The 25,358-nt window shown below is 42.4% G+C and overlaps 2 protein-coding genes across 2 annotated transcripts in view; one reads left to right on the top strand and one right to left on the bottom strand.

Moving 5' to 3' along the window:
- rnasekb (ribonuclease, RNase K b) overlaps nucleotides 1-10,435 on the bottom strand; it is a 15,185-nt gene extending 4,750 nt beyond the window's left edge. Inside the window, exon 1 of the mRNA XM_021618171.3 lies at nucleotides 9,902-10,435. Within this exon, the coding sequence (XP_021473846.1) occupies nucleotides 9,902-9,979 (78 nt within the window). The 5' untranslated portion in view covers nucleotides 9,980-10,435. The remainder of the gene's footprint in view (nucleotides 1-9,901) is intronic.
- On the top strand, nucleotides 10,172-25,358 carry bacc1 (BPTF associated chromatin complex component 1). The gene is made up of 6 exons (XM_021618169.3): nucleotides 10,172-10,495; nucleotides 10,626-10,720; nucleotides 23,713-23,814; nucleotides 24,103-24,329; nucleotides 24,560-24,664; nucleotides 24,808-25,358. Exons 1-6 carry the CDS (start codon nucleotides 10,475-10,477, stop codon nucleotides 24,870-24,872), a joined length of 615 nt encoding a protein of 204 aa, XP_021473844.1. The 5' UTR covers nucleotides 10,172-10,474; the 3' UTR covers nucleotides 24,873-25,358.

Raw genomic sequence — 25,358 nt, 5'->3', positions numbered from 1 at the left:
TTAGTCAGCCACCAATTGTGCAAGTTCTCCCACTTAAAAATATGAGAGGCCTGTAATTTGCATCATAGGTACACTTCAACTATGACAGACAAAATTAGAAAAAAAATCCAGAAAATCACATTGTAGGATTTTTAATGAATTTATTTGCAAATTATGGTGGGAAATAAGTATTTGGTCACCTACAAACAAGCAAGATTTCTGGCTCTCACAGACCTGTAACTTCTTCTTTAAGAGGCTCCTCTGTCCTCCACTCGTTACCTGTATTACTGGCACCTGTTTGAACTTGTTATTAGTATAAAAGACACCTCTCCACAACCTCAAACAGTCACACTCAAAACTCCACTATGGCCAAGACCAAAGAGCTGTCAAAGGACACCAGAAACAACATTGTAGACCTGCACATCAGGCTGGGAAGACTGAATCTGCAATAGGTAAGCAACTTGGTTTGAAGAAATCAACTGTGGGAGCAATTATTAGGAAATGGAAGACATACAAGACCACTGATAATCTCCCTCGATCTGGGGCTCCACGCAAGATCTCACCCCGTGGGGTCAAAATTATCTCAAGAACGGTGAGCAAAAATCCCAGAACCACACGGGGGGACCTAGTGAATGACTTGAGAGGGCTGGGACCAAAGTAACAAAGCCTACCATCAGTAACACACTACGCTGCCAGGGACTCAAATCCTGCAGTGCCAGACGTGTCCCCCTGCTTAAGCCAGTACATGTCCATATGTCAGAGAATGTCATATGGTCAGATGAAACCAAAATATAACTTTTTGGTAAAAACTCAACTCGTCGTGTTTGGAGGACAAAGAATGCTGAGTTGCATCCATACCTACAGTGAAGCATGGGGGTGGAAACATCATGCTTTGGGGCTGTTTTTCTGCAAAGGGACCAGGACGATTGATCCGTGTAAAGGAAAGAATGAATGGGGCCATGTATCGTGAGATTTTGAGTGTACATCTCCTTCCATCAGCAAGGGCATTGAAGATGAAACGTGGCTGGGTCTTTCAGCATGACAATGATCCCAAACACACCGCCTGGGCAACAAAGTAGTGGTTTCATAAGAAGCATTTCAAGGTCCTGGAGTGGCCTAGCCAGTCTCCAGATCTCAACCCCATAAATATGTGGAGGGAGTTGAAAGTCCAGCAACAGCCCCAAAACATCACTGCTCTAGAGGAGGTCTGCATGGAGGAATGGGCCAAAATACCAGCAACAGTGTGTGAAAACCTTGTGAAGACCTCTGTCATTGCCAACAAAGGGTATATAACAAAGTATTGAGAAACTTTTGTTATTGACCAAATACTTATTTTCCACCATAATTTGCAAATAAATTAATTAAAAATCCTACAATGTGATTTTCTGGATTTATTTTCTAATCTTGTCTGTCATCGTTGAAGTGTACCTATGATAAATTACAGGCCTCTCTCATCCTTTTAAGTGGGAGAACTTGCACAATTGGTGGCTGACTAAATACTTTTTTGCCCCACTGTATACACCTGTTCTGAAAGGCCCAGAGTCTGCAACACCACTAAGCAAGTGGCACCATGAACACCAAGGAGCTCTCCAAACAGTTCAGGGACAAAGTTGTAGGAGAACAGAAGATCAGGGTTGTGGTATAAAAAAAAATCTGAAACTTTGAACATCCCACAGAGCACCATTAAATCCATTATTAAAAAATGGAAAGAATATGGCACTACAACAAACCTGGCAAGAGAGGGCCGCCCATGTGGGAGAAATTAGGTACATATATGGATAAATATATTGTCCTATATAATGGCATTTGCCATTCTGGTAAGGTACATTGTCTATTGTATAGGACAGGAAGCCAGAGTGGGGCCATGGGAGAGGGCAACACCTAGGGCAGCTGGACATACAAAGGTCAGAGGTTATCTAAGGAGGGGGTCAGCCAAAGGACCAATTGATGGATTACAGACATCAATCACATCACAGGAGACAAGTCTGTTTGATCTTAGACAACCATATGAAGAGAAGGCGACCAGAACAGCTAGGCACCCTAAAGCTAAAGGAGATGAAAGACACCAAAAGGGACACATGGAGTTAATTACAGGGTATGAACACAGGCCACAGGAAAGGGGAATGTATAGTATTTTTAGTATAGCTGAGCATGCTAAAAACAGAAGAGACACATAGTCTGCTGACCCTAGATAACACACAAACAGGAGAACGCATTAAGCTGAGTGAAGGGTCAAAGCAAGGGTCTTGTCACCATTAGGATCTAATGGAAAGCAGATGGGGGCGTTATTGGGTTGAACAAGCAGGAAGCACGGATTGGGATGTAACTTAATTTGCATATGGGAGGGACTTATATGGTAGGTGTATAACTCAGAGCGGGGGCTCTGAAAAAGTGTGTGTGTTCCGCGGACCGCTCCGGCTTATGATACTGTTGTATTAAAAGTCTATATTGATTTTCACAAAGTTCTTGGTTGTGTCATATTTGAACCAATTTGCCACTACACCCACCAAAACTCACGGACCAGGCAAGGAGGGCATTAATCAGAAGAAACAAAGAGACCAATGATAACCCTGAAGGAGCTGCAAAGCTCCACAGAAGCGATTGGAGTATCTGTCCATAGGACCACTTTAAGTTGTAGGCTCCACAGAGCTGAGCTTTACGGAAGAGTGGCCAGAAGAAAGCCATTGTTAAAGAAAAAAATAAGCAAACGTTTGGTGTTCGACAAAAGGCATGTGGGAGACTCCCCAAACATACGGAAGAAGGTACTTTGGTCAGATGAGACTAAAAGTGAGCTTTTTGGCCATCAAGGAAATGCTATGTCTGGCACAAACCCAACACCTCATCACCCCGAGAAGCATGGTGGTGGCAGCATCATGCTGTGGGGAGATTTTTCCCCACGGCAGGGACTGGGAAACTGGTCAGAATTTAAGGAATGATGGATGGAGCTAAATACGGGGAAATTCTTGAGGGAAACCCATTTCAGTCTTCAAGAGATTTGAGACTGGGACTGAGGTTAATCTTCCAGCAGGACAATGACTAAGCATACTGCTAAAGCAACACTTGAGTGGTTTAAGGGGAAACATTTAAATGTCTTGGAAAGGCCTAGTCAAAGCCCAGACCTCAATCCAATTGAGAATCTGTGGTATGACTTAAAGATTGCTGTACACCAGCGGAACCCATCCAACTTGAAGGAACTGGAGCAGTTTTGCATTGAAGAATGGCCAAAAATCCCAGTAGCTAGATATGCCAAGCTTATAGAGACATACCCCAAGAGACTTGCAGCTGTAATTGCTGCAAAAGGTGTCTCTACAAAGTATTGACTTTGGGAGTGCTGAATAGTTATGTTTTTTACGCTCAAGTTCTGTTTTTCTGTGTTATTTCATTTGTTTCACAATAAATATTTTGTATATTGAAAGTGGTAGGCATGCTGCATCAATCAAATAATACAAATCCCCAAAACAATTTTAATTTCAGGTTGTAAGGCAACAAAATAGGAAAAATGCCAAGAGGGGTGAATACTTTCACAAGCCACTGTATTTAAGTACATATTGTTAAATAGGAACAAATAATTTAAGCTGTTTTTAGATTGATGTTGCTAGCTACTCTACTTATATACCTCAGCCTGCTTAGCCAGCTACAGGAGCTGGCTAGCTAGCCAGACCGGTTATTTTCTGTCACCAATGGCTTGTTTATATACTTTTTTATTACAATTTGTTTTTCCATGGTACATAAGACATACTTCAATGTCTTACATTGTCAATAGATATTGCTTTCCTACCCCCTCCTCCAGGTTTGGTGAATGGACCAGGAGTTATTGTAGACCTGCACCAGGCCACCAGAACCAGTGAGTTCGGATCAGTCTGATTCTCTGTGCTCTGAGTGGTTGGGGGACCAGCTTGAGGTAGGCTGTACCTTCCAAAAGTGTTGTACGGTACATATCTCCCATTTATAACACTGCACTAATCCATCACATTTTCTCACAGTAAAGTGTAACCTGTGTGTTTGCTTGTTTACATCTGTCTCCTACCCTGTTCCCTTTAACTCTGCTCCTGTTCTCCAGGACCTAGGGGTTCTGTCCAACACCCAGATGTGGATGCACCGGATGTACTCCAATACCAACCACCCTCCAACTTTTCATTACATCATCTACAGCTACTGTTGTCATTCTCTGCTAAGAAAGTTTTTGCTCTATTATACTGGGTATATACAGTACCTTGCGAAAGTATTCGGCCCCCTTGAACTTTGCGACCTTTTGCCACATTTCAGGCTTCAAACATAAAGATATAAAACTGTATTTTTTTGTGAAGAATCAACAACAAGTGTGACACAATCATGAAGTGGAACGACATTTATTGGATATTTCAAACTTTTTTAACAAATCAAAAACTGAAAAATTGGGCGTGCAAAATTATTCAGCCCCCTTAAGTTAATACTTTGTAGCGCCACCTTTTGCTGCGATTACAGCTGTAAGTCGCTTGGGGTATGTCTCTATCAGTTTTGCACATCGAGAGACTGACATTTTTTCCCATTCCTCCTTGCAAAACAGCTCGAGCTCAGTGAGGTTGGATGGAGAGCATTTGTGAACAGCAGTTTTCAGTTCTTTCCACAGATTCTCAATTGGATTCAGGTCTGGACTTTGACTTGGCCATTCTAACACCTGGATATGTTTATTTTTGAACCATTCCATTGTAGATTTTGCTTTATGTTTTGGATCATTGTCTTGTTGGAAGACAAATCTCCGTCCCAGTCTCAGGTCTTTTGCAGACTCCATCAGGTTTTCTTCCAGAATGGTCCTGTATTTGGCTCCATCCATCTTCCCATCAATTTTAACCATCTTCCCTGTCCCTGCTGAAGAAAAGCATGCCCAAACCATGATGCTACCACCACCATGTTTGACAGTGGGGATGGTGTGTTCAGGGTGATGAGCTGTGTTGCTTTTACGCCAAACATAACGTTTTGCATTGTTGCCAAAAAGTTCAATTTTGGTTTCATCTGACCAGAGCACCTTCTTCCACATGTTTGGTGTGTCTCCCAGGTGGCTTGTGGCAAACTTTAAACGACACTTTTTATGGATATCTTTAAGAAATGGCTTTCTTCTTGCCACTCTTCCATAAAGGCCAGATTTGTGCAATATACGACTGATTGTTGTCCTATGGACAGAGTCTCCCACCTCAGCTGTAGATCTCTGCAGTTCATCCAGAGTGATCATGGGCCTCTTGGCTGCATCTCTGATCAGTCTTCTCCTTGTATGAGCTGAAAGTTTAGAGGGACGGCCAGGTCTTGGTAGATTTGCAGTGGTCTGATACTCCTTCCATTTCAATATTATCGCTTGCACAGTGCTCCTTGGGATGTTTAAAGCTTGGGAAATCTTTTTGTATCCAAATCCGGCTTTAAACTTCTTCACAACAGTATCTTGGACCTGCCTGGTGTGTTCCTTGTTCTTCATGATGCTCTCTGCGCTTTTAACGGACCTCTGAGACTATCACAATGCAGGTGCATTTATACAGAGACTTGATTACACACAGGTGGATTGTATTTATCATCATTAGTCATTTAGGTCAACATTGGATCATTCAGAGATCCTCACTGAACTTCTGGAGAGAGTTTACTGCACTGAAAGTAAAGGGGCTGAATAATTTTGCACGCCCAATTTCTCAGTTTTTGATTTTTTAAAAAAGTTTGAAATATCCAATAAATGTCGTTCCACTTCATGATTGTGTCCCACTTGTTGTTGATTCTTCATAAAAAAATACAGTTTTATATCTTTATGTTTGAAGCCTGAAATGTGGCAAAAGGTCGCAAAGTTCAAGGGGGCCGAATACTTTCGCAAGGCACTGTAAATATGTGAAATACACAGATTAAAAACACTAGCACTGCAAACACTCAGAACAAAGAGAGCAGCAGTGCCTGGACTTTGCAGTCCCCCTTCTTCAAGTCCCCCTTCTGAGACTGGCAGAACCTCTCACCGACACAGCAACCACCTCCTCTATATTCCACACATCAGAATTCAGTATTTTAGTCTGATTGCCATGTGAGTGTAAAAAAAATGTGAAAATAAATTAATGACGAACTTTGATAGGTTTTGGTACCGTTACGTATTAAAATATTTAATATTGCCAGGTTTACAGCTGCTCCATAAGGTGTTCATGATTGTAAGTTATCCTTTGTTGGTATTTATTTGTTCCACATTATTCATCGTTGTATCCTTGGACCCACAATATATATATTTATAAATATAAAACACCAATCGGAGGGGGCGTTTTTATTTATATAAAAATAATATATAGATATATTTATTTATATATATATATATATATATAAATAAATAAAAAATATATACACACCCACACACAAGGGCATATTAATGAGCTATGCGAGATAGAAAAATGTAATCATAATAGAGGACTACTGAAATTATATTTCAATGTAGATAAGGGAAGCATCTGATTGGCGTTTCCACTCACTACCAAATATGGTGATGTGAGGAAGCCCAGTGGCTGGCAATGGGAGGAGATGGAGCGAGATGGATTTTGGCAGACATTCTGTTCATATTCTCATGGATGAACCATTCTAACCATGAACCAAATAAATGCTAGAACGTGCCAATAGGATCTCACTAGCTCGTGCTTGGCTCTGCACACATCATTGTTTGTTCTGCCCACTATGATTAATTTACTCCCAATGGAAACGGCAGGCTCTGGTCTACATTGGGTTAGTTATAAAAATCTGCTTTCACCAGAGAAGAAGGGTCATGGCTAGAAGGGCTCTAGCTTTAGTCAGGATTTACTTTTCATAACAGGTTTAGCAGAAATTGCACAGCTGGTTAGGAGAATTAGGCTAAGGTGGGGAAAGGGGTTAGGGTTAGCTAAAATGCAACGCCCCCCCCCCCAAAAAAAAAAAACCCAGAGTAAATTTGACCATAGCTGGATGCCATCTAGACATGACCGAGAGGAAGAGGTAAAGCGAGAGGGACAAAGAACAAACAGAAAAACATACATGATCAATTACAAGTATTAGAACAAACTATTAAAGACTACCAGAACCCACTGGATTCTCCAATTATATTGAACGAACTACAGGACAAAATACAAACCCTCCAACCCAAAAAGGCATGTGGGGTTGATGGTATCCTAAATGAAATGATAAAATATACAAACCACAAATTCCAATTGGCTATACTTAAACTCTTTACCATCATCTTCAGCTCAGGCACATTCCCCAATATTTGGAACCAAAGACTGATCACCTCAATCCACAAAAGTAGAGACAAATTTGACCCCAATAACTACCGTGGGACATGTCAACAGCAACCTTGGAAAAATCCTCTGCATCATGATTATCAAGCAGACTTGTACATTTCCTCAGCAAAAACCATGTACTGAGCAAAATGTCCCAACATTTTTTTTACCAAATGACCGTACGACAGACCACGTATTCACCCTGCACACCATATTTGACAAACAAACCAAAACAAAGGCAAAGTCTTCTCATGCTTTGTTGATTAAAACCTCTTGAAACTAGGGGGCACTATTTTTAAGTAAACCGCCTATTTCTCAGGACCAGGTGCTAGAATATGCATATAATTGGAACAAAATAAACATTTGCTGTCTAACTGGGAGTCTCGTCAGTGAAAACATCCGAAGATCAAAGGTAAACGGTTAATTTGATTGCTTTTCTGATTTTCGTGACCAAGCTTCCTGCTGCCAGCTGGACATAATGCTATGCTAGGCTATCGATAAACTTACACAAACACTTGTCTTGCTTTGGCTGTAAAGCATAATTTCAAAATCTGAGATGACAGGGTGATTAACAAAAGGCTAAGCTGTGTTTCACTATATTTCACTTGTGATTTCATGAATATGAATATCTTCTAGTAATATTTTTTGACTGTTGCGCTATACTAATTAGTGTAGTTGATGACAATTCTCCCGGATCCGGTATGGGTAGTTCCAAGAGGTTAAAAAAAAGAAGCTTTCGACTGAATTTGGCATGAGAGCCTGCTATACAAATTGATGGAAAGTGGTGTTGGGAGAAAAACATACGACATTATAAAATCCATGTAGACAAACAAGTGTGCAGTTAAAATTGCCATAGAAACATTTATTTCCATAGGGCTGGGAGATGAGACTGGGATGCAGTTTACGCCCCACCCTCTTCAAACATGATATATATATATATATAGATATATATTTTTTTTTAAAGAATTCGCATGGGCAATAAAACAGTTTGCAGCACCCGGCCTGACCCTACCAGAATCTGAAGTCAAATGTCTACTGTTTGTTGATGATCTGGTGCTTCTGTCCCCAACCAAGGAGGGCCTACAGCAACACCTAGATCTTCTGCATAGATTCTGTCAGCCCTGGGCCCTGACAGTAAATCTCAGGAAGACAAAAATAATGGTGTTCCAAAAAAGGTCCAGTTCCCAGGACCACGAATGCCCTAGAGCACAAAAAACAAAACAATATATACCTCAGCGCCACAGGTAACTTCCACAAAGCTGTGAACGATCTGAGAGACAAGGCAAGGGCCTTCTATGCCATCAAAATCACATAACATTTTACATATCAATTATGGTGAGTATAATTTGTGGAACGTTTCAACAGGAATCTGTTCCAAAAACGTAAATGACAAGGTTGCCAAAAAACAACGCATACAAAGTTTAAGAACAAGCTACGAGGTGAGTTGATGCCTATTCGGCAGCTAGTTAGCTAGGTGAATTGATCGTGCTACTTTGTATGTGTTGTTTGTTGGCAACCTTGTACTTTACAAAGTTTTTGGAATAGATTCCCGTTGGAACGTTCCACAAATTATACCCACCATACCAATTAGGATCTGACTAACAATACTGGAATCAGATATAGAACCCATTGCCCTTTATGGTTGTGAAGTCTGGGGTCCGCTCACCAACAAAGAATTCACAAAATGTGACAAACACCAAATTGACTCTGCAAAAAATATCCTCAGTGTACAACATAAAACACCAACTAATGCATGCAGAGCAGAATTAGGCCGATACCCACTAATGATCAAAATCAAGAAATCCAGAAAAAAAACATTCAATTCTACAACCACTTAAAAGGAAAGCAATTACTAAACCTTCCATAACGTACAGAGAAATAATAAACCTGGAAAAGAGCCCCCTAAGCAAGCTGGTCCTTGGGCTCTGTTCACAAACAAACAGAACCCCAGGACAGCAACACAATTAGACCCAACCGAATCTTGAGAAAACACATTACTTGACAAAAACAGAAAGGCTACAGTGCTATTTGGCTCTAAACACAGAGTACACAGTGGCAGAATACCTGACCACCGTGACTGACCCAAAATTAAGGAAATCTTTGACTATGTACAGACTCAGTGAGCATAGCCTTGCTATTGAGAAAGGCCGCAGAAGGCAGATCTGGCTCTCAAGAGAAGACATGCTATGTGCACACTGGTTTAAGCCGCAACATTTTTTTTAATGGTCTGAGTTTTGAAAATGAAGATTTCTGAAAGCTAATAATGCGACCACTGATTATACTTTCCTGTGGATATAGTGTGACACATTCCTACCTGCAAACGGACACACCGGTAAAGTAAATTACATTTTATTTAACATTCTGGTTTGTAGAGGTCGTGAGAGGAAACTTTCCTGATCCAAATGCTCATTTATGCCCGACGTTGAATCCAATGCAATTCAACATCATGTCTCCAGGCTGCTAGCTAGCTTGCGGCTGCCCAATTTGGCTCTAATTACCAGATAATGAAAAGCTAAAGTTACTTTAGCACACAATCACCTACAGGTGTCTTATCAAAAACCATGACTGTCAAGTAGCTAATATCGAAAGGTGGAAAATCTTGACACGACCTATAACTAACGCTAAAGCAGATACTTTATTGGCAAGGATGGGGTGGGAGCTAACGTTAGCCAGCTAATCCTTACCAGCATGATGACTCCCCATATGCTGATCACTATTCCACAAGCGGCCATTTTCGGACCACAGAATAAAAGGGATGGCATTCTTGTACTTTATCTTTTCTAACAAAAGAAACTATTTCGATACACTAATATAAAACAGTATTTTCTTTTCTCAAAGGACGAGCGTCGTCCTAGACTGCATAAGATGACAATCGTTTCCTTCGTTAATTTCCGTAAATGTTCGTCTATTTCGGTACGAAAACCAATCAAAATGGGTCCTCAGTCAGGCCCCGCCTTCTCCCTTTCTCGAATCTCGCGCGACAGTCACCTACCTACCTAGCTAGCTAGCTAGCTAGTTAGTTAACAAATCTTTATTAATTTATTTGACCGTTTTGTTGCGAAATTGAAAAATGTAGTTTTCAAAAGACAAAGTTACACTTCGTAAACGCATTAGTCTATGCGAATTTGTCTTGCGTCTTAATTGTTGAAACGCTTAATTTGCCGCCTTTTATTGTAACTACCCTGCTTACGTTAGCTTCCCCTAAGACATTTGCTATTGTTGTTGCCTGGGATAGCAAGCTACAGTAACAGCCCAAAATGACTTCAGCCTCTACTAAGGTACGAACAGTCTAAGATCTTAAATAGGTCTTATCTATTTTACTAGTAACCATGGTGTGAATGCGTCATATGATATGGCCCTAAGCTAATTTAATATTATTACGTTTCCATGTCTCTATTTCTGTGACAGGTGGGAGAAATCTTCTCTGCAGCAGGAGCAGCCTTCACCAAGCTGGGTGAGCTTACCATGCAGCTGCATCCAGTAGCTGACTCTAGCCCTGCAGGGTGAGTGTACACTCTTTCACTCACTCAAAACAATATGGGGATTAAGGTTTAGTTAATAAGAGTGATGCTGAGACTCCGATTTTCACTTTAAAATATATGTCAAACAAAAACCATTGATTGCTAAGTTAAACATACCATACAACTCTATGCACAAGGACTACTTAACAATTTCCACAGAACATTTTTACAAAAACACATTTACTTGAATAATAGCGCGGATGCAAAGTTTGGTAATAGAATGACAGCACAAACCATCAACAATGTTCTAAAAGTAAATATATTTTTGTTAAAAGTAGTAGTCAGTGGCGACCCGGCTTGCCTGTTTTGGATGTTATTTTGGCATTAATATGTGTCACATATCAGTTTTGAACAATGTAGAAATATATATTTAGTTAATAAGAGCCGCATACAAACATGGTCTCTTTTTTTATTTTCTTGAGTAACAAAGCTCCAAAATGCAGGTGTTTTAGCCTAGCTCAGTCAGTGCTTTCTGTGGTGGTGGGGCAAGCCAGCAGAAAATACAGAGTGTGGTGTCGGGATTGGCTCAGTATTCTGTCACTCATGGCGACTTTACGTCACTGCCATGTGTAAGAGGAGACATTGAAAATTCAAGCCCTTTGGCTACTGTCATAGAAGTGCCCATCCAAGAAGGCTCAAGGTCATTGGCCACAGATAAAATTACATCAAATCATATTATATGTACAGGAGTTTTGATTGGACTGATCATGTCAACATCATACTTTCAAAATCTTAGCTAGCAGTCATCATCATTAATCAAGTCAAATCAAATAAAATGAATTTATATAGCCCTTTGTACATCAGCTGATATCTCAAAGTGCTGTACAGAAACCGAGCCTAAACCCCCAAACAGCAAGCAATGCAGGTGTAGAAGCACGGTGGCTAGGAAAAACTCCCTAGAAAGGCCAAAACCTAGAAAGAAACCTAGAGAGGAACCAGGCTATGAGGGGTGGCCAGTCCTCTTCTGGCTGTGCCGGGTGGAGATTATAACAGAACATGGCCAAGATGTTCAAATGTTCATAAATGACCAGCATGGTCAAACAATAATAATCACAGGCAGAACAGTTGAAACTGGAGCAGCAGCACAGCCAGGTGGACTGGGGACAGCAAGGAGTCATCATGCCAAGTAGTCCTGAGGCATGGTCCTAGGGCTCAGGTCCTCCGAGAGAGAGAAAGAAAGAGCGCATTAGAGAGAGCATACTTAAATTCACACAGGACACAGGATAAGACAGGAGAAGTACTCCAGATATAACAAACTGACCCTAGCCCCCCGACACATAAACTACTGCAGCATAAATACTGGAGGCTGAGACAGGAGGGGTCAGGAGACACTGTGGCCCCATCTGATGATACCCCTGGACAGGGCCAAAAGGGAAAGATATAACCCCACCCACTTTGCCAAAGCACAGCCCCCACACCACTAGAGGGAAATCTTCAACCACCAACTTACCATTTTGAGACAAGGCCGAGTATAGCCCACAAAGATCTCCGCCGCTACAACCCAAGGGGGGGTGCCAACCCAGACAGGAAGATCACATCAGTGACTCAACCCACTCAAGTGACGCACCCCTCCTAGGGACGGCATGAAAGAGCACCAGTAAGCCAGTGACTCAGCCCCTGTAATAGGGTTAGAGGCAGAGAATCCCAGTGGAAAGAGAGGAACCGGCCAGGCAGAGACAGCAAGGGCTGTTTCTTCGCTCCAGTGCCTTTCCGTTCACCTTCACACTCCCGGGCCAGACTACACCCAATTATATGACCCACTGAAGAGATGAGTCTTCAGTAAAGATTTAAAGGTTGAGACCGAGTTTGCGTCTCTCACATGGGTAGGCAGACCACTCCATAAAAATGGAGCTCTATAGGAGAAAGCCCTGCCTCCAGTTGTTTGCTTAGAAATTCTAGGGACAATTAGGAGGCCTGCGTCTTGTGACCGTAGCGTACGTGTAGGTATGTACGGCAGGACCAAATCAGAGAGATAGGTAGGAGAAAGCCCATGTAATGCTTTGTAGGTTAGCAGCAAAGCCTTGAAATCAGCCCTTGCCTTGACATGAAGCCAGTGTAGGGAGGCTAGCACTGGAGTAATATGATCACATTTTTTGGTTCTAGTCAGGATTCTAGCAGCCGTATTTAGCACTAACTGAAGTTTATTTAGTGTTTTATCTGGGTAACCGGAAAGTAGAGCATTGCAGTAGTCTAACCTAGAAGTAACAAAAGCATGGATACATTTTTCTGCATCATTTTTGGGCAGAAAGTTTCTGATTTTTGCAATGTTATGTATATGGAAAAAAGCTGTCCCTGAAATATTTGTCAAAAGAGAGATCAAGGTCCAGAGTAATGCCGAGGTCCTTCACAGTTTTATTTGAGATGACTGTACAACCATTAAGATTAATTGTCAGATTCAACAGAAGATCTCTTTGTTTCTTGGGACCTAGAACAAGCATCTCTGTTTTGTCCGAGTTTAAAAGTAGAAAGTTCGCAGCCATCCACTTCCTTATGTCTGAAACACAGGCTTCTAGCGAGGGCAATTTTGGGGCTTCACCATGTTTCATTGAAATGTACAGCTGTGTATCCTCCGCATAGCAGTGAAAGTTAACATTATGTTTTCGAATGACATCCCCAAGAGGTGAAAATATATAGTGAAAACAATAGTGGTCCTTAAACGGAACCTTGAGGAACACCGAAATGTACAGTTGATTTGTCAGAGGACAAACCATTCACAGAGACAAACTGATATCTTTCCGACAGATAAGATCTAAACCAGGCCAGGACTTGTCCGTGTAGACCAATTTGGGTTTCCAATCTCTCCAAAAGAATGTGGTGATCGATGGTATAAAAAGCAGCACTAAGGTCTAGGAGCACGAGGACAGATGCAAAGCCTCGGTCTGATGCCATTAAAAGGTAATTTACCACCTTCACAAGTGCAGTCTCAGTGCTATGATGGGGTCTAAAACCAGACTGAAGCATTTCGTATACATTGTTTGTCTTCAGGAAGGCAGTGAGTTGCTGCGCAACAGCCTTTTGTAAACATTTTGAGAGGAATGGAAGATTCGATATAGGCCGATAGTTTTTAAAATATTTTCTGGGTCAAGGTTTGGCTTTTTCAAGAGAAGCTTTATTACTGCCACTTTTAGTGAGTTTGGTACCTATCCGGTGGATAGAGAGCTGTTTATTATGTTCAACATAGGAGGGCCAAGCACAGGAAGCAGCTCTTTCAGTAGTTTAGTTGGAATAGGGTCCAGTATGCAGCTTGAAGGTTTAGAGGCCATGATTATTTTCATCATTGTGTCAAGAGATATAGTACTAAAACACTTGAGTGTCTCTCTTGATCCTAGGTCCTGGCAGAGTTGTGCAGACTCAGGACAACTGAGCTTTGAAGGAATACGCAGACTTAAAGAGTCCGTAATTTGCTTTCTAATAATCATGATCTTTTCCTCAAAGAAGTTCATTAATTTATTACTGCTGAAGCGAAAGCCATCCTCTCTTGGGGAATGCTGCTTTTTAGTTAGCTTTTTGACAGTATCAAAAATACATTTCGGATTGTTCTTATTTTCCTCAATTAAGTTGGAAAAATAGGATGATCGAGCAGCAGTGAGGGCTCTTCGATACTGCACGGTACTGTCTTTCCAAGCTAATCGGAAAACTTACAGTTTGGTGTGGCGCCATTTCCGTTCCAATTTTCTGGAAGCTTGCTTCAGAGCTCGGGTATTTTCTGTATACCTGGGAGCTAGTTTCTTATGAGAAATGTTTTTAGGGGTGCAACTGCATCTAGGGCATTGAGCAAGGTTAAATTGAGTTCCTCAGTTAGGTGGTTAACTGATTTTGTCCTCTGACGTCCTTGGGTAGACAGAGGGAGTCTGGAAGGACATCAAGGAATCTTTGTGTTGTCTGTGAATTTATAGCACAATTTTTGAAGCTCCTTGGTTGGGGTCTGAGCAGATTATTTGTTGCAATTGCAAACGTAATAAAATGGTGGTCCGATAGTCCAGGATTATGAAGAAAAACATTAAGATCCACAACATTTATTCCATAGGACAAAACTAGGTCCAGAGTATGACTGTGACAGTGAGTAGGTCCAGAGACATGTTGGACAAAACCCACTGAGTCGATGATGGCTCCGAAAGCCTTTTGGAGTGGGTCTGTGGACTTTTCCATGTGAATATTAAAGTCACCAAGAATTTGAATATTATCTGCTATGACTACAAGGGCCGATAGGAATACAGGGAACTGAATGAGGAACGCTGTATATGGCCCAGGAGGCCTGTAAACAGTAGCTATAAAAAGTGATTGAGTAGGCTGCATAGATTTCATGACAGAAGCTCAAAAGATGAAACCGCCTTTTTTTTTTTGTAAATTGAAATTTGCTATCGTAAATGTTAGCAACACCTCCGCCTTTGCGGGATGCACGGGGGATATGGTCACTAGTGTAGCCAGTAGGTGAGGCCTCATTTAACACAGTAAATTCATCAAGCTTAAGCCATGTTTCAGTCAGGCCAATCACATCAAGATTATGATCAGTGATTAGTTCATTGACTATAACTGCCTTTAAAATAAGGGATCTAACATTAAGTAGCCTTATTTTGAGATGTGAGGTATCACGATCTCTTTCAATAATGACAGGAATGGAGGAGGTCTTTATCCTAGTGAGATTGCTAAGGCGAACACCGCCATGTTTAATTTTGCCCAACCTAGGTCGAGGCACAGACACGGTCTCAATGGGGATAGCTGAGCTGACTACACTGACTGTGCTAGTGGTACACTCCACTAAGCTGGCAGGCTGGCTAACAGCCTGCTACCTGGCCCACACCTTATTTCAATCTACTGGCAAATCCTTTTTAATCCTTGTCATATGAAGAGAAATTATAAATAAAACGTATCGGTGCTCATCGGCCATTGGACATAAACATTACACAACAAGTTGGAAATCTCAAATTCAGTGGTTTGGAAGGAATCAGTGACAGTGGCTGTGTGGTGCCAAATCTGAGATTAAGGGGTTCTTTTCCAAATTTAAAATGATAAACAGTCAACATTGGCCATGCTGTCAATGAAGCATGATTTGTGCCACGCTCAAAACAACTCTTAACTTGGTGGACCGCCTCATCAACTGTTCAAGTGAGCCAAGCACAACAATGTGAGTCCAACATTTTTTTGTAAGCTGCTTCGTAAATGATGTTATATACCAGGGATATACACTGCTCAAAAAAATAAAGGGAACACTTAACACAATGTAACTCCAAGTCAATCACACTTCTGTGAAATCAAACTGTCCACTTAGGAAGCAACACTGATTGACAATACATTTCACATGCTGTTGTGCAAATGGAATAGACAACAGGTGGGAATTATAGGCAATTAGCAAGACACCCCCAATAAAGGAGTGGTTCTGCAGGTGGTGACCACAGACCACTTCTCAGTTCCTATGCTTCCTGGCTGATGTTTTGGTCACTTTTGAATGCTGGCGGTGCTTTCACTCTAGTGGTAGCATGAGATGGAGTCTACAACCCACACAAGTGGCTCAGGTAGTGCAGCTCATCCAGGATGGCACATCAATGGGAGCTGTGGCAAGAAGGTTTGCTGTGTCTGTCAGCGTAGTGTCCAGAGCATGGAGGCGCTACCAGGAGACAGGCCAGTACATCAGGAGACGTGGAGGAGGCCGTAGGAGGGCAACAACCCAGCAGCAGGACCGCTACCTCCGCCTTTGTGCAAGGAGGAGCACTGCCAGAGCCCTGCAAAATGACTTCCAGCAGGCCACAAATGTGCATGTGTCTGCTCAAACGGTCAGAAACAGACTCCATGAGGGTGGAAATGAGGGCCCAACGTCCACAGGTGGGGGTTGTGCTTACCGCCCAACACCGTGCAGGATGTTTGGCATTTGCCAGAGAACACCAAGATTGGCAAATTCGCCACTGGCGCCCTGTGTTCTTCACAGATGAAAACAGGTTCACACTGAGCACATGTGACAAAGACTGGAGACACAGTGGAGAACGTTCTGCTGCCTGCAACATCCTCCAGCACCTCCAGCATGACCTGTTTGGCGGTGGGTCAGTCATGGTGTGGGGTGGCATTTCTTTGGGGGGCCGCACAGCCCTCCATGTGCTCGCCAGAGGTAGCCTGACTGCCATTAGGTACCGAGATGAGATCCTCAGACCCCTTGTGAGACCATATGCTGGTGTGGTTGGCCCTGGGTTCTTCCTAATGCAAGACAATGCTAGACCTCATGTGGCTGGAGTGTGTCAGCAGTTCCTGCAAGAGGAAGGCATTGATGCTATGGACTGGCCCGCCCGCTCCCCAGACCTGAATCCAATTGAGCACATCTGGGACATCATGTCTCGCTCCATCCACCAACGCCACGTTGCACCACAGACTGTCCAGGAGTTGGCGGATGCTTTAGTCCAGGTCTGAGAAGAGATCCCTCAGGAGACCATCCGCCACCTCATCAGGAGCATGCCCAGGTGTTGTAGGGAGGTCATACAGGCACGTGGAGGCCACACCTACACTACTGAGCCTCATTTGGACTTGTTTTAAGGACATTACATCAAAGTTGGATCAGCCTGTAGTGTGGTTTTCCACTTTAATTTTGAGTGTGACTCCAAATCCAGACCTCCATGGGTTGATAGATTTGATTTCCATTGATAATTTTTGTGATTTTGTTGTCAGCACATTCAACTATGTAAAGAAAAAAGTATTTAATAAGAATATTTCATTAATTCAGATCTAGGATGTGTTATTTTAGTGTTCCCTTTAATTTTTTTGAGCAGTGTATGTATACTGTAGTGCGGGGATATATGCATACTATAGATAAGAAAGTAGTACTAAGTGTATGTTGTGTAGTAAGATGTTTGTAGCCCATGTGCCTCACCCTAATAATTTGGTCTATTTACCCCTCTTAATTTCGACTACTGTTCTGACTGTTCTTCTGTAGCCTATAACCTGTTTTAGAGAAATGTAATCATTGAATATTGTAAGAGCTTTCATTGTCTGCTTATATGCCCCCTTTATTTATCCTACGGTTCTAGCATGGTGTACAGGGAGAGCACTGTAAGAACGGCCCATGTCGTAAATTCTGTTTCTGTACATTTCAAAAGTGCTAAACAAATAGTTATATTGACTAACGTTACGTCCGTCCTAGCTCGCTCATTGTCTTAATCGAAATTACGGATGGTCTTTTATCCACTTGTTGTCCCCTTATGCCATTGTTTGTACATCTCAATTGTCAGTAGAAACCACATTTGTTTAAGCAAGTCAGCCATATCAGCTATGTTTTTTAAAAAGACAGTAAATGAGGCTGAATGAACTGTTTTGCTGCCAGACAAGGCTCCGCTGATAGCCAGGTGTAGCAGTGGTAAGATGTCGGGACTGTTGTTGGGACAGCTTTATGTAGGCCCTAACAGTTTGTGGACACCGTTTGTCACTGTTATAGTGCAATTAATGTATTATTTAGTGTTGTGTAGTGGCTTTGCTGGTATGTAATTCCACTTTTAAAAAAATTTGCCACACCAAGATTTACATGCTTAAATCGCCAATGCTAGTTGTGCATAGTTATATGGTTTGTTTAACTTTGCAGTCGTTTGTTTTTGTTTGACATACATTTTAAAGTTGAAAATCTCAGCATCACTCTGTTACCGTGGAATTGTCCAGCAATAACGGTAGCAGTGATTATTATTATTATTTATTTTTTGTCAGTTTACAAAGATTGCATAGAAAATAGATGCAACAATTTAATTTCCATTTAACTGTCTTGTCAATAAAAACAGCTGGATGTAATGACGTCACACCAAAAACAAACTTTTTCGCAATAACCTACATTGTCGAATCATGTAGTAACCAACAAAGAAAAGTGTTAAACAAATCAAATATATTCTTCAAAATAACCACCCTTCGCCTTGATGACAGCTTGCACACTCTTGGTATTCTCTCAACCAGCGTCATGAGGAATGCTTTTTCCAACAGTCTTGAAGGAGCTCCCACACATGCTGAGCGCTTGTTGGCTGCTTTTTCTTCACTTTGCGGTCCAACTCATCCCAAACCATCTCAATTGGGTTGTGGTCGGGTGATTGTGGAGGCTTGGTCATCTGATGCGGCACTCCATCAATTTCCTTGGTCAAATAGCCCTTATAAAATCTGGAGGTGGGTTTCGGGTCATTGTCCTGTTGAAAAACAAATGATAGTGGGACTAAGTGCAAACCAGATGGGATGGTGTATCGCTGCAGAATGCTATGGTAGCCATGCTGGTTAAGTGTGCCTTGAATTATAAATAAATCAGTGTCACCAGCAAAGCACCATCACACTTCCTCCTCCATGCTTCACAGTGGGAACCACACATGCAGAGATAATCTGCTTACCTACTCTGTATCTCACAAAGACACAGTGGTTGGAACCAAAAATCTCAAATTTGGACTCATCAGAACAAAGGACAGATTTCCACCAGTCTATTGTCAAAGCAAAGCAAGTCTCTCTCTTGGTGTCCTTTAGTAGTGGTATCTTTGCAGCAATTAGACCATGAAGGCCTGGTTGACGCAGTCTCCTCTGAACAGTTGATGTTGAGATGTGTCCGTTCCTTGAACTCTGTGAAGCATTTATAATGGCTGCAATCTGAGATGCAGTTGACTCTGCAGCAGAGGTATCTCTGGGTCTTCCTTTCCTGTAGCGGTCCTCATTAGAGCCAGTTTCATCATAGCGCTTGATGGTTTTTGCAACTGCACTTGAAGAAACTTTAAAAGTTCTTGAAATGTTCCACATTTTATTCTAAAATGGATTAAATACTTTCCCCCCCTCAACAACCTACACAAAATACCACATAATGACAAAGCAAAAACAGGTTTTTAGAAATATTCGCATGTTTATGTAAATAAGTTATGTTTTTATTTTTAATGTGTATTCAGACCCTTTGCTATGAGACTTGAGATCAGGTGCATCCTGTTTCCATTGATCATCCTTGATGTTTCTACGACTTCATTGGAGTCCACCTGTGATAAATTCAATTGATTTGGAAAGGCACACACGTCTATATAAGGTCCCTTAGTTGACAGTGCATGTCAGAGCAATATCCAAGCCATGAGGTCGAATTGTCCGTAGAGCTCCGAGACCTGCTTGCAGTTTGCCAAAGGCCATGTAAAGCACTCTCAGACCATGAAAAACAAGATTCTCTGGTCTGATGAAAACAAGATTGAACTCTTTGGCCTGAATGCCAAGCGTCACGTCTGGAGGAAACCTGACACCATCCCTACGGTGAAGCATGGTGGTGGCAGCATCATTCTGTGGGGATGTTTTTCAGCTACTAGTCAGGATTGAGGGTAAGGTTAACGGAGCAAAGTACAGAGCGATCTGCTGAAGGACCTCAGACTGGGGGCGAAGGTTCACCTTCCAAAAGGACAACAACCCGAAGCACACAGCCAAGACAATGCAAGAGTGGTTTCGGGACAAGTCTCTGAATGTCTGAGTGGCCCAGCCAGAGCCCGGACTTGAACCCAATCGAACATCTCTGGAGAGACCTGAAAATAACTGTGCAGCGATGCTCTCCATCCAACCTGACAGAGCTTGAGATGATCTGCAGAGAAGAATAGGAGAAACTCCCTAAATACAGGTGTGCCAAGCTTGTAGCATCATACCAAAGAAGACTCCAGGCTATAATCGCTGCCAAATGTGCTTCAACAAAGTACTGAGTAAAGGGTCTGAATACATATGCACATTTTATATGTTTTTTTATTTGATAGAAATTAGCAAAAAATTCTAAAAACCTGTTTTTTTTGCTTTGTCATTATGGGTTATTGTGTGTAGATTGAGGGGGGAAAACGATTTAATACATTTTAGAATAAGGCTGAAACGTAACAGTGGAAAAAGTCAAAGGGTCTGAATACCTTCCCGAATGCACTGTATATGTTTCACGAGCCCACAAACGCCAGCATTTATAGAACGCAAGAATTGACTAATTTGCCATATTCTAATAATTCTCATGTGCCAACATATCTCCACGGTCCCTGCCATGGTAAAACTTGCTGTCCTGTAGATCTGAAATAATTGGATGGTGAAACTTGCATCCAGCCGACCAGAAAAAGAAGGCGAAGCAGTTCAGGTATTCTTGAAAGTCAGGACAATCCTTGTCATATCAAATCAAACGTTATGTCACATGCGCCATATACAACAAGTGTAGACCTTACTTACAAGCCCTTAACCAACAGTGCAGTTCAAGAAGAGTTAAGAAAATAGTTAGCAAATAAGCTAAAGTAATACAATAACATAACAATAACAGGGCTATATACAGGGGGTACCGGTACCGAGTCAGTGTGCGGGGGTACAGGTTAGTCGTGGCCAACAGTTTTGAGTGACACAAATATTAATTTTCACAAAGTTTGCTGCTTCAGTGTCTTTAGATATTTTTGTCAGATGTTACTATGGAATACTGAAGTATAATTACAACCATTTCACAAGTGTCAAAGGCTTTTATTGACAATTACATGAAATTGATGCAGAGAGTCAATATTTGCAGTGTTGACCCTTCTTTTTCAAGACCTCTGCAATCCGTCCTGGCATGCTGTCAATTAACTTCTGGGCCACATCCTGACTGATGGCAGCCCATTCTTGCATAATCAATGCTTGGAGTTGGACAGAATTTGTGGGTTTTTGTTTGTCCACCCACCTCTTCAGGATTGACCACAAGTTCAATGGGATTCAGGTCTGGGGAGTTTCCTGGCCATGGACCCAAAATATCATTTTTTTTGTTCCCCGAGCCACTTAGTTATCACTTTTGCCTTATGGCAAGGTGCTCCATTATGCTGGAAAAGGCATTGTTCGTCACAAAACTGTTCCTGGATGGTTGGGAGAAGTTGCTCTCGGAGGATGTGTTGGTACTATTCTTTATTCATGGCTGTGTTCTTAGGCAAAATTGTGAGTGAGCCCACTCCCTTGGCTGAGATGCAACCCCCACACATGAATGGTCTCAGGATGCTTTACTGTTGGCATGGAGTATATGTAAATTGCCATCATACAAACTGAGGCAGCAGACTTTGTGAAAATTAAAATATGTCATTCTCAAAACTTGGCCACGACTGTACATGTAGGTAGGGGTGAAGTGATTATGCATAGATGATAAACAGCGAGTAGCAGCAGTGTAGAAAACAAATGGAGGTGACGTTAATGTAATAGTCCGGTGGCCATTTTGTTTAGCAGTCTTATGGCTTGGGGATAGAAGCCGTTAAGGAGCCTTTTAGTCCCAGACTTGGCGCTTGCCGGTAGCAGAGAAAACAGCCTGACTTGGGTGACTGGAGTCTCTGACAGTTTTATGGGCTTTCCTCTGACGCCGCCTATTATATAGGTCCTTGATTGCAGGAAGCTTGGCCCCAGTGATGTACTGGGCCATACACACTACCCTTTGTAGCACCTTACGGTCAGATGCCGAGCAGTTGCCATACCAGGTGGTGATGCAACCAGTCAGGATGCTCTCGATTGTGCAGCTATAGAACCTTTTGAGGATCTGTGGACCCATGCCAAATCTTTTCAGTCTCCTGAGGGGGTAAAGGTTTTGTCGTGCCCTCTTCATGACTGTCTTGTTGTGTTTCGACCATGAAACTCTCTACCCGCTCTACTACAGCCCCGTTGATGTTAATGGGGGCCTGTTCGGCAAGCCTTTTCCTGTAGTCCACGGTCAGCTCCTTTGTCTTGTTCACCTTGAGAGAGAGGTTGTTGTCCTGGCACCACACTGCCAGTTCTCTGACCTCCTTATATGCTGTCTCATTGTTGTCGGTGATCAGGCCTACCACTGTTGATATCAGCAAACTTAATGGTGTTGGAGTCATGTTTGGCCACGCAGTCGTGGGTGAACAGGGAGTACAGGTGAGTGCTAAGTGCACACCCCTGAGGGGCCCCAGTGTTGAGGATCAGCTTGGTAGACGTGTTGTTGCCTACCCTTACCACCTGGGTGCAGCCCGTCAGGAAGTCCAGGATCCAGATGCAGAGGGAGCTGTTTAGTCCCAGGGTCCTTAGCTTAGTGATGAGCTTTTTGTGCACTATGGTGTTGAACGCTGAGCTGCAGTCAATGAACAGCATTCTCACATAGGTGTTCCTTTTGTCCAGGTGGGAAAGGGCAGTGTGGAGTTCGAATGAGATTGTGTCATCTGTGGATCTGTTGGGGCGGTATGCGAATTGGAGTGGGTCTAGGGTATCCGGGAGGATGCTGTTGATGTGAACCATGACCAGCCTTTCTAAGCACTTCATGGCTACGGGGCGGTAATCATTTAGGCAGGTTACCTTCGCTTCCTTTGGCACAGGGACTATGGTGGTCTGCTTGAAACATGTCGGTATTACAGACTCAGTCAGGGAGAGGTTGAAAATGTCAGTGAAGACACTTTCCAGTTGGTCCGCACATGCTTTGAGTACACGTCCTGGTAATCCATCTAGCCCCGTGGCTTTGAATGTTGACCTGTTTAAAGGTCTTGCTCACATCGGCTACCGAGAGCGTTATCACACAGTCATACAGAACAGCTGGTGCTCTTGTGCATGCTTCAGTGTTGCTTGCCTCGAAGCGAGCATAAAAGGAATTTAGCTCGTCTGGTAGGCTTGCGTCACTGGGCAGCTCCCGTCTGGGTTTCCCTTTTGTAGTCCGTAATAGATTTTAAGCCCTACAAAGAAACAATTTATTTATAGTTGTAAAATGGATTTTGCAAGTAGTTGGCTTTAGAATTAAATGTGGAGCTTTATAGTTATGTGATATCACATGCCCCGCCTACCCTTAAAATGATTCGGCAATCATAATTTATTTGAAAAACAATTTCCGTCGTCATTTGTCGCAATTAAGAAAGTTTGACAAAGGAAAAATCCACCCGTCGAATGGATAAAATGTTGCCGATCTTTAGAAAATGTGTCTTGTATCTGCCGTTTCCATTACGCACGGCAATGTTTTTTGGGGGTGATAAATCTGGGTCAATGGAAACCTTCCTACTGACTCTTCTCCTTTCTTCTTCCCATTACTATGCCCCTCTCCCCAGAGCCAAATGGACAGAGACGGAGGTCGAGATGCTGCGGTCAGCTGTGCGGCGCTTCGGTGATGATCTGAACAGTATCAGCTCTGTGATTAAGGAGCGCACTGTGTAAGGATCCTTCTGTCCCCTCTTTCTTGCAATCCATGTTTATTCTATCCCGCCACACTTTCAATCTTTCTTTCTCCCCCTCTATCTCATCATACTGCACCCACTCTTACAATCTTTCATCCATTGATCTTGTATCTTTACTGCCTTTTTTCTAAAGAAGACATCTGGTGGGGTTGACTTCAACTCCTGACATCTCTGTTGGCAAATGACCTTGTTTACCATACATCCTATGTTTAAACCTGTATGAAAATCACATAACCAATCTGTTGCCTCCTCTGTTTTATGCAGAGCCCAGATAAAGACAACAGTGAAGAGGAAACTATATGAGGACAGCAGGGTGCCCCTCTCCTCCGACTCCCCCAAAAAGATCACCAAGAAGACCACAGTCATCATGGCAGCCGCACTAGCACCCGTGGCCCCCACTGTCATCGCAGTGCCCACCTCACAGGTTGTCATGACTACAGGGCTGCAGAGCTCCTCTATGCCCACTGCCATCAAGAAACAGAAAACAGCAGGTAAGTGGAATGATACAGGCCTTTACGTCATTGGGCAGGGATTGTAATGAATATGGCTTGTATACTGATTTTAGTTTATTCGATTTTCATCCATAGTCAAAAGACAAAGACATTTCTTTTGAAATATGCTAACCCTTTTCGAATCAATACTTGTGATGCGTTTACCGCAAACATTGGCTGACTTGAATGTATGTGCAAGTTTACTAACATGTTTCCCTGTCTGTGTGTAGATGTGACGCTCAGTGCTCTGAATGACTCTGATGTGAACAGTGACTTGGTGGACATTGAAGGACTGGGAGATAGTTCCAACACCAAGAAGCTCAACTTTGATCAAGGTGAATGATAATATCTGCTCCATCACTGGCTCTCAATCAACATGGTTCACATTGTGGCATTATGCCAAAGTCCAAGGTATTTAGCTGAATAGTGTCTTCATCAGTTCTGTCTTAAATCTATGTGGCTCATCTTGTTTTCCCAGAAAGCCTCAACCTGGACTCCAGCCTAATCATGAACTCCAGTGACCTGCCTCTCCTGTCTCGCTGACCTCTAACCCACTGTACCATTGGGTTGGAAACACTTGGTCCCTATATCACCAGAGAGCAGACTACAGTTAGTATCTTTGTTACAGAGCTTTTTTGGACACATTTAAGCAGATGTGTATTTTTATGAACAGACCCCTCTCCCCATCATGTACTTCTCTATTCAGTCATTTCTATTTGGCTGTTTCTCACAAACCTAGTTTGTGATGTATAGCTTTTTTGGATTGTAACATTTATTTGCTCTGCTAATTTTCAAAGTAGTGTATTGCAGCTACATATGCTGTTCATGATCTCCAGAGAGAAATGGTGTTTCAGTGCAGATGTCCATCGTGTAACGTAGAGTGAGTGTACATGTTGTCTACCACTGGTTGATATTTATAAATGCAAGACACCAGCTATCCAGCTATTACTGGTATTTCATTTTGTTCACAATGGTTGTGCATGACATGATTCCTCTTATGTTGATTTGTAGTAAAATATTAATATCTTG

This window comes from Oncorhynchus mykiss, chromosome 10 (genome assembly GCF_057628025.1).
Source record: "Oncorhynchus mykiss isolate SJ-2025 chromosome 10, ASM5762802v1, whole genome shotgun sequence".
NCBI classification, from domain to species: Eukaryota; Metazoa; Chordata; class Actinopteri; order Salmoniformes; family Salmonidae; genus Oncorhynchus; species Oncorhynchus mykiss.
The sequence above is the reverse complement of the archived record's forward strand: the minus strand, read 5'-3'. Positions and strand labels throughout refer to the sequence as shown.